The sequence below is a fragment of the Apis mellifera genome, linkage group LG14 (assembly GCF_003254395.2).
Source record: "Apis mellifera strain DH4 linkage group LG14, Amel_HAv3.1, whole genome shotgun sequence".
NCBI lineage: Eukaryota > Metazoa > Arthropoda > Insecta > Hymenoptera > Apidae > Apis > Apis mellifera.
The window spans coordinates 6168376-6184971 of NC_037651.1; the positions used below are offsets into that span (position 1 = coordinate 6168376).

At 38.5% G+C, this 16596-nt stretch overlaps 1 protein-coding gene across 7 annotated transcripts in view; it reads right to left on the reverse strand.

Annotated features, from left to right (window-relative positions):
• The window catches only part of LOC726153, a 301298-nt gene that overhangs the window by 134901 nt on the left and 149801 nt on the right, over positions 1–16596 (reverse strand). For 5 of the 7 annotated variants that reach the window (XM_006562316.3, XM_026444936.1, XM_016916316.2 and 2 more), the window contains one exon: positions 11678–11785. The exons of the other annotated variants lie outside the window; for them this stretch is intronic. In XM_006562316.3, the coding sequence (XP_006562379.1) occupies positions 11678–11692 (15 nt within the window). In that variant the 5' untranslated portion in view covers positions 11693–11785. The remainder of the gene's footprint in view (positions 1–11677; positions 11786–16596) is intronic. 7 annotated transcript variants of the gene reach the window in all.

Below are 16596 nucleotides of genomic sequence, written 5' to 3' on the forward strand. Positions count from 1 at the left end.
AAAAAAAAGAAAAGGAATTGATTTTAAATAAAAGAGTTTTGTGTTTATTTGCGTAAGTTGGAATCGAGTGTAATTAAGAATGGTAAATAAAGAAGGGTTTAAAAAGAGTTTAAAAATTGAAAGATAATATTTCTTTGGTATATTTGTATAATTGATAATGTAATATAATATTTGATATATTTATGTATAATTGTAATACTTCAATTATAATAAAATAAAGATGTTTTCAAGAATGCATAGGCAATAATAAATTTTATATATTTTTTTTTTCATTCGAAACACCAATATAAACAAAGCAAAGGTAAAGGAAAGCATTTCGACACCCGAACTTATATCCTTTAAATACCAACACTTTTCCAACCCATTCTCGCGCAAAGGAAACTTTGTCGAACGAGCAAAGTTGTGACCGTAAGAAAAAAAAAAGGGATGGATTTTGGTAATCGAATTACAAAGGGAGAGGAGGAAAGAAATTGGCGAAATGGGAGGAGGAGGATAGGCGCACGATCGCTTTACGAGGCGACGTGATTGCAATCGCCCACCCCCTCCGCTTTTTGCTGGTTCCTCGAGCTACTTGGAAATCCTACTGGGTACTTTTAATAATTCAGTCGAAACCGACGCGACGTGGAGACATGGCGGGCGTCGCCTTTTCCGGGGGAAAAAAGAAAAAAGGGGAAAAAAAAAAATTAAAGCTGGTTCTCACGCGCGGATGGAATACGAGACGATTCGCAAAACAGAAGCAAGTGGAGGGGAGGGATTGATAATTGTTCCCCTGGATAAGTGATGGGGAATTGGATCGCGGCTACGAGATTGATTCGATGGATTCGATGGGATGAATGATTTTTTTTTCCAAGTCTTTTATCGATTCTTTTTATTTTTCAGAAACGCCTCTGGAAAAAAGTATCATTCGATATTTCGTTTCGAGTTTGTAATTTAAACAGTTGTATTATTTAATCAAGCGACGAGATAATTTATAGATGTTTGAATTTACATGTAATTAGACACGTTTATTAATGGATTGAGAATGAATTGAAAATTTCAACGATGTATATCTATTCAATGTACATTAACTGCATGTGATACGCAGTTGTATATACCCCGTGTTTTAATTAACAAAGAAATTGAATTATTCATAAAATAAGAATAAGAAATATCGAAAATGTTTTTCGAATTAAAAGGAAATTTCGAATGGAAGGAAAAAAGTAGATTCGAGTATATAAAACGAAGGGAAAAGAATCCGTGTATGTAAAGAACAATTGTATCGCGATTAACGAAGAGAGAGAAACTGAAGTAGTCCAAGAAGAGAGGAAGAAGGGTTGGAGAAATCGGAGGCCTGATGGAAAGAAGAGTTTGACGAGATCGTAATCACGATAAAATTGCATCGCCAACATTTCCTACCTATCTTCAGTCGAATTCAGATTTCTCGAAGGGAGGGGGGATATGCTTTTAAGGGATAATAATCGGACGAGAGGGGAGGATAAAGGAACGGGAAGAGAAATTTCGAATCCGGCCGATGAATAAATTTTAACTCGGGAGGAGGATGGTATTTTGATTCCCCTCCGTCTTCTTTCGATTCTTCTTTCCCTCCCCCCTTTCGACGATTCGACGAAAAAGTTTCCATGAATTAGTAATCCGGACAACGTGCTCTCGTTTGCACGATCGATTTCGACGGAAATTATGATTCCGAATCGAGCGGATTCGACGGATTTAAATTCACCGATTGGTCAGCAATTGTACGGAGATGTTCTTTGATTTCAAATTCGTTTTAATCGATCGAATTTAATACGAGGTTTACGTATCTTTACAGTCTATAATTTGTTTTTATTAATAAACAAAAATGGATCGAAAATATAAATAGGTTACGAACGAGTAAATAGAGACGAGAAGACTATAATCCATAAATTAATGATTGATTAATCAAAATTGGAGATTAAAAGAAAAAAAAGGTAACTAATTAAAAATAAGATTAATTTAAACGATTACTCGTTAAAATAACTGGAATAACATTTATTCGTGTTGCAATTGATCCGCTTTTCAACTGGAAATGACACTAGCTAGTTACAATCGGAATATAAGTGAAACGAATCAAGCATTGTCAGACTCACAGAATAAGCCTTTATCGTAGTAAGCAGAATTATGACAGTCAAACGAGTCTCTCTCTCTCTCTTTCTCTCTCCTTCTTCTAAAAGAAACTTTCTCTGATATAACGGAGAGAAAGGGATTAAATTTAACCGTACAATCTCTCCCTCCACCTCCTCGTCCCCCCTCTCCCCGTTCAAGGTGTATTAAAAGATAGTTTTAAGACTTGATACAGAAATATGGAAATGGGGAAGGGAATTTTGAATGAACCATAACCTCGCCAGACGAGCTTAAATGTAATTAATATCGTACCGCTCCTCCTTTCATCCTCTTTCTCCCCCTCCCCTCTCCCGACAACGGCCCCTTTCCTTTCCTCATCCATCCCCCTTCTTTCAACCGGAGGATCGGTGCATCAGGGGTGGGTTTTACCGCGGCGTTAACTCAATATCTTCGTCATCGTGCCACGATCCATTCCTTTCATCCTCCCCTCCCCTCCCCATCACGGAACCGAGACAAATGCTCGAGAATAATATCTTTGATAAGGCGAAATTCGACGTCCCCTTACTAAATTCGCGAGCCAACATTCCATGCATATTTATTATACGATCTGATAAAATGATCGAATCCTTCCATATCCCAATTTGCATACGAAAAAAAAGAAAGAAAGAACGAAACATTATATTCTTCTTACGGGACAAACTTTATTTAATATCGAATAAAATAAGGAAAAAGAAAAAATATTCAATATTCAAGATCAAACTTTTCATTGTTAAAACTAAATGAACGAATCGAATAACGCATGTGTTAAAGATAAACAAAGATCTTTGCCTAGCTGTTGTTAATACTTGGAGAGTATCAATAATTTTTATCGAAGAAAAAAAAAAAGGATCGAGAATCCGTAGAAAGGATTCGCCCTTTCCTTTGGGCAAATTTCCACCGCGACACCGGCGTCGAATGGATTAAAAGCGGGCCGCGTTCACGCAAAATCCGCCATAATAATCCCTCCATAGAAATCTCGCGACCAACTTGATCTCCGAGGATCTGTTTGCCCACGCTGAATTATATGAGAAATTCCGCGCGGTGTTATTGGAGAAGGGGATAAAAACTCGCAACTACGTTACCGTTAACCGTAATTAAGAACCGTGTTTCGTCGTGGGAACAGTCTAATTAACCGAGCTATCTATCCGCTCTCGCTCCATCCCTCCCCCGATTATTTTAATCCCATCCCTTCCCTCCCTCCTCGTCTTCTTTTGGGGGAGGACAAAAACGCTCGTTTGACGCGCAATCGAAAAAGCTCCATGGAGGGGAAAGCTTTTTGTTCACGTCCATTCAAGGGGGAGAGGGGAAGATTTTAAGACCGTGATTTAACGAAGAAAAATTTAATATTAATTCTCGAAATATCGAATTCTCGTTTCTTTCGATCGCGAAAAATTGGAAATATTATTCATTAATTATTAATCGTCATCCTTCTCTTATTATCTCCCTTTTTTGAATTCAAATCAAAAAATTTCTCACCGAGTTTTCGTCCGTTGATTAAGGGGGGTGAATAATTATTTATTTGGGATAAAATCCGTTCCATTGAATTCCGTTCTAATCGATGAAGGATCGAAATAAAGGAATATAAGGGATTTTAGAAGTTTCGTTCACTTTTACGCACGGAAACAGGAGGAGGAGGAGGGTCGATCACGAGCGTGATATATATCAGTTGATTCGGTGGGTAATTAGTCGATTTCAAAGCGCGGGCGACAAGTCTGGAAATTTCATGAAATTATATCCACGCGGGATATCGAATCCCGCTCCTCCCTCTTTTCGATTAATTCAGGGAAAATTTCAACTCGTCCAACAAGGGGGTGGGGAGGGGGAAATGGAGGGAGAGGAGGGGAGAGGGAGGGCATTGTTCAATAGCAACCATCAACGTTTCGAGAAATTAATGATACCGGTTCCCAACCATGACAAATATTAATTACCCCTAATGCCCATAATCATACACGCCGGTGAAAGCTTTTGATCTCCGCTTTGACGTGCGTTGAATATGTGAACACACGCGTTCAAAATCACGTTGTACACTTGCAGAGGAAAAAAAGAATGCAAATCCTCTCCAAATCTAAAAAGAAAAAAAAAAATATTCGAGAGCCACGACGGGGGGAGAAAAAACCGAGGAATCCGATTTAACGGATTTATTACTTTTCTAAATATTCGATCATCGACACGGTCCTATGAATTTGACGAGTGAAAAAAAGATAAGTAGAATAAAGTCAATCATATCAGCCGGACGTTTAATAAATTATAATCCGATAAATGGAGTGAATTAGCAACATAGAAGAATTGGAACCGTTGAAAAGGTAACCAGTTTACAATTATTTCCGATTATTACTTTGTGAATTTGAGATAAGTCACGGAACTGTTATTAAATTTCGCTTCGAGTCGATTATCGCGTTCGAGTAAAACAACACAGCTGCGATCGGACAAGTAGAACGAAACGAGGTGAAGTCAGGCCAGCTGTTGGAATATAATACGATCACGATCGTCTGAAAGGGGAAACGGACACTGGCGGAATAATACACAGCCAGGTAGGAGAATCAGATATAGAATTATAATCAAGTACGAAAAATAATAGTCTCGAGAAAAAACAATCATCAAAACTTCGGTCTACGATCGGATTGCTCGAATATTGAAAAAAAATTTGATCTCGTTCGTGATTATATGGAGGAAAAGGAGGGATGAAAGAGGGAAAAAGCATCGGTTTTCCACGCGGTTTAACCAATTTTTCCATCTACTTGTCGGGCTCCTAGAAACTGGTCTGAGGGTAATTTCTTCGAACGCTGGCCGGAAAACAACCCAGCTTTCCCTCTAAGGCTTTCTTTCGATCTAACGCCAGTCAACGATACACGCATTGTATTTTAAAAGTCTTTGAATGGAGCGAGATAAATTTCAGAGATCGCGAAACCAACTTTCCTCGCGCTGCGAGCACAATGGTGTATTTCCACGGAAGAATGGCGGAGGCTCGAACAACGAGGATCCTTTATGAAGGATAGAGTGAGAGAGAGAGAGGGAGAGATGCAAGACGACACACAAAGCCTTTTGCCATCGAGATGATGCGTTATATTCGGGGCCTGCGTTTCATACGTGACGCAAGCTGGAAACGACGCTTCAAGATACGTATATCCAAGTTGGTGTTTCCGGTCGGCGAGGAGGGGTGGATGGAAATTTGTTGGATCGCTCCGCTTATGGTTCACCAAGTTTTCCACGGTATTACGTGGATAACGTAGACCGAGTTATTACCGTTGTTTGTTAAAGTTTGGGAAAACATCAAGTGCGTGCTTTTGAAGGTTTGCAATTAATTTGTGCTACGTTGTTTAAATGAAAATATTTTCGACTTAATGAACCGAAACTCCAGCTTCCACATTCCACACCCTCTCGATTCAACGATCGATTTCTTTCGTAATTTGATATATCGTCTTTTTTTTCTTTTCTTCACCGTATTTTGGAAGCTTTATATATTTTTGAAACTTGTCTTGGCGATTTATTATTCCTTTTTTCTTTTCGTGAAGATTTTTTACATTTGTATGAGATGTATTTTTCGTAGAAAGGAGAATGGTGTAACGTAGTTTGTCAAATATTGCTGTTAATTTTAATTTGTTGTTGGTAGGAATTTTTACGTGCGAATTTTGACGAAATATAACTCGTTAAATTGCACAATGATCGCATAGGTTGAAGCTCTTTTTTTTTTTTTTTCAGAATCCGTTGAAGTAGGATCATTTGTAATTCACGGTGTATACCGGCATGAAAAAACAGAATATTTTATGTATCGCATGAATCCCGCCGAAAAATACTGAACACCGTGCATTTTTCACGAACTGAAATAATGATAAAAAAAATATATATATATATATATTTTCCAGTCCGGGCATGGAACAGGATATTTTAAAAGTAACAACATTAGTTTCCATTTCGCCATTAAAAAAGTATTCAAGTATTCTCTAACACCTATTACGATAAATATTTAATGTTTCTTTTTCGAATCTAAAAAAGAAAAAAAGTGAAGATCGCTTTTAAAATTATTCTCGCAAATTCGAAATAAAATTATCGTTAAATAGAAGAAAGAGAGAAAGAAAGGAAAGAGGAGGGGGAGAAAAAAAAATGTCAAACATACGATAAAAATTAAAAAGCGTGGAAATTTGTTTATTCGACCGCGCGAAATAAAGTCGGTCGACGAGCATTGTCGTAAAATATTTTCGCGTTCACAGGCTGGATGAAAATTTTGAACGTGACGTTATAACATTACGCATGTGCGTGGATGCGAGAGAAATTTTCATCGGTAGAACGGGTACAAGCTGTAGCGAAATACAATTACCGGGCAACAGCTGTCCATCAGGGCCAATTTATCTATGAAATCCGCCGATAACTAGTGATTATCATTATTCATCGTTGACGAGCTCTTATACGAGGCTCATCCCGGTATAATCGCAAAAATTATTCACAAACTTTTTCAACAATCGTTCTCGAAATTAAAATAACTTCGTCTCTCGAGTCGAAGGAAATTTTCGTTACGCAGGATAAAAATCGATCGAAGATCATTAATTAATTATTTTATGCCGTGATTGTGTTTTTCTTTGAGACTTGGGAAAATTTTAATTGGAAGAAACAACTGTAAAATTATCCGATACCCGATTCTAATATTTTTATTTCCAAATTCCTTGCATCTTTATATTGATCTTTATATTGAATTCAAAAAGAAAAAATTTCAAAATGTCTCGCTATTAATGCACATTTGTAATTAGTCAATTCTTTTTCATCCAATAATTTTACATTAAAATCACATTTTCGTAGATTTCTATAACTTATATTGTCACTTGATTTTCTTTGAACGTAACGAAATAATTTAAAGAGATATCTAGTATTAATTATTAGTATTCCAACGATTTATTTGTCATATGATATTATATACAATATTGTTATAATTATTTATTTTTGATGTATATTTAGAGAAATAAATATTATTTAAAAAATGTTCTTAAATTTATAATATTTGCAAAACACAATAATTTCACATAACTCTTTATTTCTTACCGAAACTTCTCAACTTCTTCTTCTCTCCAACCAAAAAAAAAAAGAACAATCCATCCAACTCAGTCGCGATTATCGCTTCCCTTCGACCCTCTTCATCCCTTTCCATTAGTCGCCGACCCATAAGTCGTGCATCATCGAGCAACGCAATGTAATCGCGTCCCCCCCACTCGCACAAATCTTTTCCAACCCGGTTAGTCGACACGTTTCCCATCGAAATTAAGTTCCGATTTAATTTAATTAGAGAGCGGGCCCTTCCCCTCAGAAACAGAAAGGGTGGTCCACGACACGTCGATCCCTTTTTTCCTCCCTTCCTTCCTTTCTTTCCTTTCCACGCGAATTTTTTCCACGCGTGCCAAGTCCACCGCGAATATTGGATTCCACCCTTCGTCCCCTCCCCCCCCCCCGCTCCCTTAATCAAACGGAAATTACTCGCGGCGAGTTGTCACCTCCCGGCGTGTCGAGGGTTTCCACCCCTTCTCCACCCCGTTGGAAAAAAGTTTGAATCGGAATGCGGTAAATCGAATCACGTTCGCGGAGGGGGGGGCAGAGAGTTGCGTTTCCACCTGAACACCCTTCATCGCGAGCCGTTCACCTGGAAACAAAGCGGACTTTGCCTACGCTCTTTCCACCTACTTTTCATCCCCCTCGCTAATCGATTAGCGATCCACCAATCTTTTTTCCCCCGTTGCTGAATTTTCGATTCGTCGGAAATTAGTTGGCTGTTTTTCGATTACAAATCCGGATTTGTAATCGAACTTCGAGAGTTTAGGAGGGAAAGTTTTCGACGGTTGGAATATATATATATATATATATATATATATATATATAGGTGGAGGGTGGATGTTGTTTCAGGGTCGGTTAGACAGGGATGAAATTTGGAGCAACTCGTTTGGAGTGTTTACTTCTCTGGATTCCATTTCTTATCCCTTGCCATTCCGAAATTTTAAACGTTTAAATATGATGAAGGAAAGTGAGAAATTTTTATATAAATTGTAAAAGTGTGAAACAAAAGGAGGATTGAAATTTGCTTTCGAGTTAAGTAAATTCAGGGAACGAAAAGGAAGAGAATCGATCGAACAGACAGTTTCCTGTCTCTCTTCTTTCTCTTTCCTCTCAAAGTTTCCGTTTTTCTTTCGCGATAACGAGAAAGGAATCTTATGATAAATGTATACCCTGATGCGCGACTGCAATCAGTCTTTCGCTTAATTCGATTGCAACTCAAACAACGGGGCCGTGATCCTTTCGAATTAAAAATCAACATCGATTGGAGAGGGGCGAGAACGATGTATCGATTTGTGATTGCAATTAAACAAATACGTCCAAGGAGATACGATTCACTCAATCGAGCTTCGAACTTATAAATGCACTTCCTAAATGCACTTGGAAACGAGAAACGTGCGTGTTGCATACAGGAAATCTGAAATTACTTTATCATTATTTTCCATTTTTATTCGAGAAGAACTTTCCCTTCGAGACAATGAAGAAGAAGAAGAAGAAGCATAGAATAATTATTATCGAGGATTTTATAATCAAAATAAAATAAATGGAAAGTACTAATATATTCTTTCCAAAAATCCTGAATAAAAAATTGAGAAACAAAAATGTTACGTACTCAGGCCCAACTTTTATAAAGTATAAAACTCTTAAAGGAGAAACATCGATTTCCTTTGTTCCAACTTAAGACGAGAAACATCTTATTTTTCTAAAGGCTTGTTACCAAGAAAACTGGCTACGAAATCCAAGTGAAAAAAAGAAAAAACGATAACAGATAAGAGAAGGATCAAAGTTACTGAAAGATCGTTCGAATATCGAAATCAATACGATACAAATCGAAGAAAGATTAACCAAAGAGGAAAAATGCACGCATGTTGGAAGAGGCGTCGATTAGAATTTAATTAAGTGAGGATATAAGGCAATTTGGCAAGGCGGTCGCATTTACAGAAGCCGGGTCGGCGTTAATCGGATGAAGTCTGCGGTCTACGTAGGAGCCGTAGATATCGCGCCACGAAATGTCTTGAGATCTCGCGGGGGTTCCTCCATCCCTCTCTCTCTCTCCCCTCTCCCTCTTCCTGTCTGCCTGATTGAAACGGTGGTGGAACGAGAACCCCTTTCGTCTTCCACGCGGGTATTTGACTTTCAAATCGCGCCTAGACCCGATATAACGCGTTATAACCAACCACTCCATTTTCGAGAAGCAATTCCGCGCTAGCTGACGAATAGCCATTACCCATCCGGCTAACGATAACTCGATTCACGGCGATTCGGGAACACGGGCGGATTTTTCCACGGACGGTATAGAATTTCGTTTCCTTTGTCGGCCGGTTGTTCCATCCGTTATCATTCTTCCTTATCGCTCTACCCTTTCCCATGGATTCAGATGGATCCTATGAATTTTACGTAGAGGCGATTCGAGAATTCGAGGTGTTTGGGAAGATGTTTGCAATTTGTTTGGGATCTCATTTCGAACGATTCGCTAAGTTGTTAATGTTGGTTTCGTTGTTTTTTTTAAGAATATAGGATATCTGAGAAAGAAGATCCTTCTTCGAGGATAAAATTTGTTTCGAAAGTGAATCGATGGAGGATTATTAAGAAGCAAGTGTTAAGATTTTTAGAGATGATTGATTGTTTTGAAAGAGTCTCGAACGGATGGAGGATTGTAGAGATTCGAGTTGTTATTTGAAATGTTTGAGATCGATAAGAGGAGAGATCGAAGAGTGAATTTCACGGTTGAAAATATTTCCAAATGTGGACGATCAATATTTGAAAAGGATTAATTTTATTTTCCACGCCAATCGATCCACGTTATGCAAATGAGTCTTCGAAAAACGGCGAAAGTGGTGTTTTCCGCTAGCTTTGCCACGCGAAAAATCTCGATAAAAACTATCTAGAGAAAATAAAATGAAAAAAAAAAAAGAAATTAAATAAAACAAAAAAAAGGAACGAATCACGAGTCTCGCACGCGTGTTCTTCTTCCCTCCTTCCTGGCCAAACAATTAACACAGGCATCCATATTTATCACGAGGGGGTAATTTTTCATTTTCATACTCGGCCCGATTTTTATCACCGCTTATACCCTTAATGAATATTCATAATATTCCGGATGTGTCCTACGGGCTGTGAAGAAACCGGGGGATACCGCTCGTTTAATATTTATTCGCATTAAACGCGCGCCACTTCTCGATCGAATCGGTTATGATTCGTTGATTAAATTTGTAAAAAATACACATCCCGCTAAACTCATCCCTCATTTTCCCAAATTTTCCTTCTTACGAACCAACGTTTCAACAATTATATGCTACACTAATCTTATCTCTAATCTTATATAATATATCAAAAGAAATTAATAATCATCCGTGTAATTTTCGAATCTAATTTAAAAGTCTACTTCTTTTCGCTCGCAATTTCAATTACAATTAATAACAAAGAAACACGTTTCAAAAATGCTTAAACCAAAACTCCTTCCTCTTTCAGGGATCGAAATAGCAAGAACGATCTGCTTACTCCAACCAGCCCGATCCCCCTAATCCCCCAAAATTCCCTAGATTCAACCATCTAGGGCAAAGTTCCGCGCCACATTTCCACGGCCGGGTAAACCGTTCCCGCGTTTCGTAGCGAATGCTTAGCTTTATTCGTAATTTTGAAACATTCGTTGGAAAACGGTTCGTTTGCCACCGATATATATACTCGCAGTGCAGAGTCGCGAAATTCACCCAACGCACGACGAGCCGCCGCATTGTGCGGCATTAAGGGGTGAGGAGGGAGGAGGATTGTGGAGGATGGGGAGAATTGGGCGTGTTCCCCACGCGTTTCCCGCACACGCGCGAAACACCAACATCGTCGTCGTCGTCGTCGTCGTTGTTCGAGGCGAGCAAAACTGTATCAACTGTTTCCGTGGCACGCATTTCAACCGCAAGCGACCCGCGCCACTTTGCAACGGGGGATGCACGCGTAAAATTTGCACGTAAACAGGAAGGCCACCTCGCCACCTCGCCCTTCTCCCTTCCTCGCACGGGATCAGGATCGAGAAGCAAGGAAATTGCGGGCAACGATCAAACGAGGAATGGAAATTCAGAGGCGAGTAAGAGGAAGGGAGGGAGGGAGGGAGGATCGTTCTCGAGGATTATTGCTCGTTGAAACTCGTTGCGTTGGAAGAGGGAAAAAGTGTTCGAACACCGAATTTTTATATATCGATCGTTGCCAGCTTCTCGAGAAATTAACTGTGAATGTTTATTCAGAAGGGAGTGAAAAGTATCTTTTCCTTAGTATAAGAATATATTTATCGTTTGGAAGAATGTGAAAAGTGATTCCAATTAAAATTCTATGGACAGAGAAAGTATATATTCGTATATATAAACGAACAAATCGAAAATTACACGGGACTTGAAAAAAGAAAAGAAGAAAAATTCGTATCTTCGAAAAATAAATAAATAAATAAACAAACGAAAAGATTACAAACGTGCTATTATATTTCAAAATACGTTGAACAAAAAAAGAAGAGAGAGAGAGAAAAAAGAATTCAATGATCACTCACCAAAACTTTCACCATGTATATCCTCCAGCTCTAAAGTCCAGCCCACTCGAACGGGCAGCCGGGGCAGCAGTTTAAAATTCCCACTGCAACGCGCCGTAAGCTTTCCGGCTGAAAGAGAGAGAGAGAAAAAAAAAAGAAAAGATCAGTTCCACTTTTTTTTCATCCTCCTTTTTTTTCGTCCCTTTCTTCCTTCCTCTTTTTCCCTCTCTTTTCTCTTCCCTCCTTCTTTTTCTCTTTTCTTTCACTCTCCCTCCCTCCACTCCGATTCGTCGGGGTAACACGGGGTTAATGGGAAACCGTCTGGTTGTGTTTGTCCGGGCAAATATTTTCGAACAACAGGGGGATGAAAGGGACAGGGTGGCCTACACACAGCCTCCGCTATTTACCATCGCGGAACCGGCTCGAAAATTGGGTTATATAAATATCCTTCGGAGGTGTCGAGACACCCCCCCAGGGGTGGCGAAACTTCAACGAGTGGAAACCAGGTCTCGCCTTTCTTTCCTTCTTTCCTTCTTTTCCTCCTCTTCCCTTTTTATCTCTCTTTTTCTCTCCTTCAATGACATCCACCCCGTCGGTACATAATACGAACGCGTGCATTCATAGGATCGTAATTAAGAATTCGTATTAAAGCACCCCCTCCCTCTCTCTCTCTCTCAATTATTCCGCGCATTCATCCATACCCCGGTGTCTAACGAAGCGGAGGAGGAACCGCCTGTTGCCCGTGTCGCAAGCCTGCCACGTCGCAAGGTTAACGAAGCGCTGGAAAAGAAACTGGATATAAAAAGAGAGCAGCGGCTTCCTATTGGAAGCAACGAGCTCGACACGTGGTCTTTGCGTGTAAAGAACCCGATCTCTTCCGCCGCTTCCACCCCCTCGGGCGCTTCTTCTTCGCCCTCTCTCTTTTGTCTCCCTGTTTATAATTTTTTCATGTCGACGGGGGGGGAGGATAGTGGAGGGAAGGGGTGGATAATGAGACGACTGTCGGGATTCTGCCTCGTGGGAGATCTCGCTATGAGGAGAAATTTTTGTAACGTTGAGTTTTTCTCGCAATTCGAGTCAAATTTTCGGATATTTTTGAAATTGAAGATGAGAGAAGGGATTTTTTATCGTTCTATTCGTCTTTTTGAGAATTTTGGATCGAAATTTTAAATTTTAAGGCTCGATCGTATCATGTATTTTGAGATCGGGAGGAGAGAAGAGGGAGAAATTCATCGAATAAAATTTTACAAACGTTTCGAAAAGATGAACAGAGGATTTTTTATCATTCTATGTCTTTTCGAGAATTTTGGATCGAAATTTTAAATTTTAAAGCTCGATCGTATCGTGCATTTTGAGAATTAATGAATTGGGGGGAGAGAAGAGGGAGAAATTCATCGAATAAAATTTTACAAACGTTTCGAAAAGATGAGCGGAGGATTTTTTATCGTTCTATTCGTCTTTTCAAGAATTTTGGATCGAAATTTTAAATTTTAAAGCTCGATCGTATCGTGCATTTTGAGAATTAATGGATCGGGGGGAGAGAAGAGGGAGAATCAGCGAATAAAATTTTACAAACGTTTCGAAAAGATGAGCGAGGGATTTTTTATCGTTCTATTCGTCTTTTTGAGAATTTTGGATCGAAATTTTAAATTTTAAGGCTCGATCGTATCATGTATTTTGAGATCGGGAGGAGAGAAGAGGGAGAATCATCGAATAAAATTTTACAAACGTTTCGAAAAGATGAACAGAGGATTTTTTATCATTCTATGTCTTTTCGAGAATTTTGGATCGAAATTTTAAATTTTAAAGCTCAATCGTATCATGATATTTTGAGAATTAATGGATCAGGCGGAGAGAAGAGGGAGAATTATCGAATAAAATTTTACAAACGTTTCGAAAAATCTTGATTTTCTCGATAATAATTAGTTTACTTTATACATAGATCAGGCGTGAAATTACGAAAATTACTTATGAATCATGGATGGAGATTAATCATTAGCCTAATCGTGTCGAGCACGTGGTTAAGACAGATTGATACGGCAAACTTTCGATCTATCGGATACCCATTATAAACGATCACTGGCAGAACCGTCATCAACCACGATTAATCTACTACCATTCTCCTCGATTAAATAACAAATTCATTCGAGCATGCTTGAGAAAAATATCGTCCTCGAAATTATATTAAATAATGCAATATTAAATAACGCGTACAACTTGTGACTACTTTCCACTTTTTTCTCTTCCCTTTTTCATTCCTCGTTAATTATATAACGTGTTAATAATTTTACAAATTTTAACAATTTTACTCCACTATTCCCTGTAATATCGATCAACACCCACAAAACGAATTTCGCTGACAAATTTCTAAAACGCGTCCGATAAAGTTATTTTCCCTTTGCCATCATATTCTGTCCCATTTCACTCTCTATAGTTTCCCTTTCCATTCGATCAAACTATCGACGAGTCCGGAAGCGGAGAGAGAATACAAACACGTCGCGTTGCATATCGAACGTTACACGAAAACGAAATAAAGAGAAAAAGAGATCACCGTTATAATTATCCTCGTTTATTTTTCTTTTTTATCAAAAACGTTTCCACGTTGGTTAGAAATTATTCGATTGAAACAGTTAGGTTAATCTATCAAAGGCTTGATAATTATCTCGACAATTTTCTTATCTTATATATCTCATTTTTTATTTATGTAGATAATTCCTTTCTTTTTCCTAGCAATTTAATTTAAGTTATGAAACAGTTAAACTTTTTTCTTTTCAACAACAAGGATATATATACGTTCGTTATTAATCATGATGAGACTTCTTCTTGCACTTTCTAAGCAATTTGATCCTTGAAAGGGTTAAATTGATCAATGATTAATATCCATTAATATCCATCCAAGATTTCTTCCTTCTTCTCCATCTTTCTCTCTCTCATTATCAAACGCATTTTGATTAACACCAAAATTATCCTGATATCTAGAAATTTTAAAACAAGCTTAGACGTACGCGCGTAGAAGATAATATTTGAAAGGAGAGTGAAAAAAACGAAGGAAAGAAATTAAAAAAGTGCCGACCTTACGATACCGTTACGCTCATCATATTCCACGGCGTTAGCGTTTTCGAGTTAATTACTAGAGGAGAAAAAGGGGAGAAAAAAGGAAAGAGAAATTTCGAGGGAAGAGGAGAATCACGGCACTGAGTGGACAACGAGAATCTACCGGTTTTGGTCCATTGTACACGATGTTTTTAATGGATGTACAGCTTCAAAATAGTGATACTTAACGAAATTCCGTGTTTTTGCGACGCGCACGCGTCCAGAATGGAAAAAAAAAAAAAATCTGAACGTAGCCCGGTGAAAGAGGGATGGAGTTCGTTTCGAGCTGATGAAAAATAACTCGAAACCGCGTTTCGCATAATGAACGAAGGTAAACAAAGATAGAATTTTCGTGAAAAGAATTCCATAAAGAATTTTCATCCTTCGATGAAAATTTCTTTCTACGATTGTATAATTCGAGGATTGTGATTGACGATGAGGAAGAATGTTCGAAGCTAAAAAAAAGGATAGAAATTTCGATTTTTAATTTCGAAGTTTAAAAAATTTCTTACTATAAAAAAAAAAAAGAGAGAAAGGTGTCATCGAGTAAAATAAAACGAATTATTTTAACGAAGAATCGAATAACGAAACAACGAAAACGTAAGAAAATAATCATCGATACGAATCCGATTAATCGTTATTCGTTTCCATAATTTTTTAAAACACGCTTGGGCGTGAGAAATCAACTGCTTCATTATCACAAGTGGACGCACCTAATTATTTCTTACGTAAATACGTTCTACAAATTTCGTTTTTCGCGCCTCGACTAATTACAACCGTTCCATTAAATTGAACATTAATTAATTACCTGCAGCATGGTGATTAATTATCCCTTAACTTCCCTTTCGTAAGAGACCCGGATTCAGAAACCCGTCTGCGCATGGATTATCCGAATAATAACGAGATGCGTTATTTTAAATCTCTCAGTCGCTCGATCCTTTTAATTCGATTAAATCATCAATAAACATCAACTTGTGATTCTTGATGAAACTTTTCGAATTTTTCACTCATCGAAAGATATCATAAAGATACCATAGACAGATAGTCGAAAGATACGATAACAACAAACGGAATATTGAAAATAAAAATTACTCAATTCTCAATTAAATATACGGGACACGAAATCTCTAAATCCAGAAACGCGAAGAGACGTCCCTGGACCACCGACAAATTCGACAAAGCCTTAAACGACAACTCTAATAGGAATCGTTAGCGGTATGATCTATATTAGCCGGTGTGCAGGACGAGAGGCGGAACGAAGAAGAAGAAGAAGAAGAAGAAGAGAGAGAGAGGGAGTTTGAAAAAGCAACACGTTAGCGATCTCCCGTTTTATGAAGCAAGACGGCACCGCGCGTCTTCTCTCGTTGCCAAAGCTATTTCCAGGCGACGACGACTCGGAAACCCGCTGACTCGCCCCCCCTCACCCCGGCAGATACGCGCGTGAGAACACCCTTAATGCCGTGGGATGTAGCCAAACGTCCGTTCTTATGGTTTTCGTCGAATTAGTTTCTCTAGAGGCGAGATAGAGTCGCGAAACGGGGTCTTTAGAACCGGAGGAGGATCCAAAGCCTGCTGACGATGGCTGTACGAGAATACTAATTGCCCGCGCCACTTATGATGCCTCGATTACACCCTGATCCTCCATTATCGCCGCTCGTTTGGAAAACAGCCGATACTTACTCCCCCCTCTTTATTTTCTTCTGACGATTTGAATGTCTTGATTTCTTTTTTCTTTCTTTCTTCTTCTTCTTCTTCTTCTTCTTCTTATTTTTCGATAATGATTGAAGACGTTATAATACGTTTGGAAAGAAGAGATATTTATCGGATATTTGTACGTTTCGAATTTT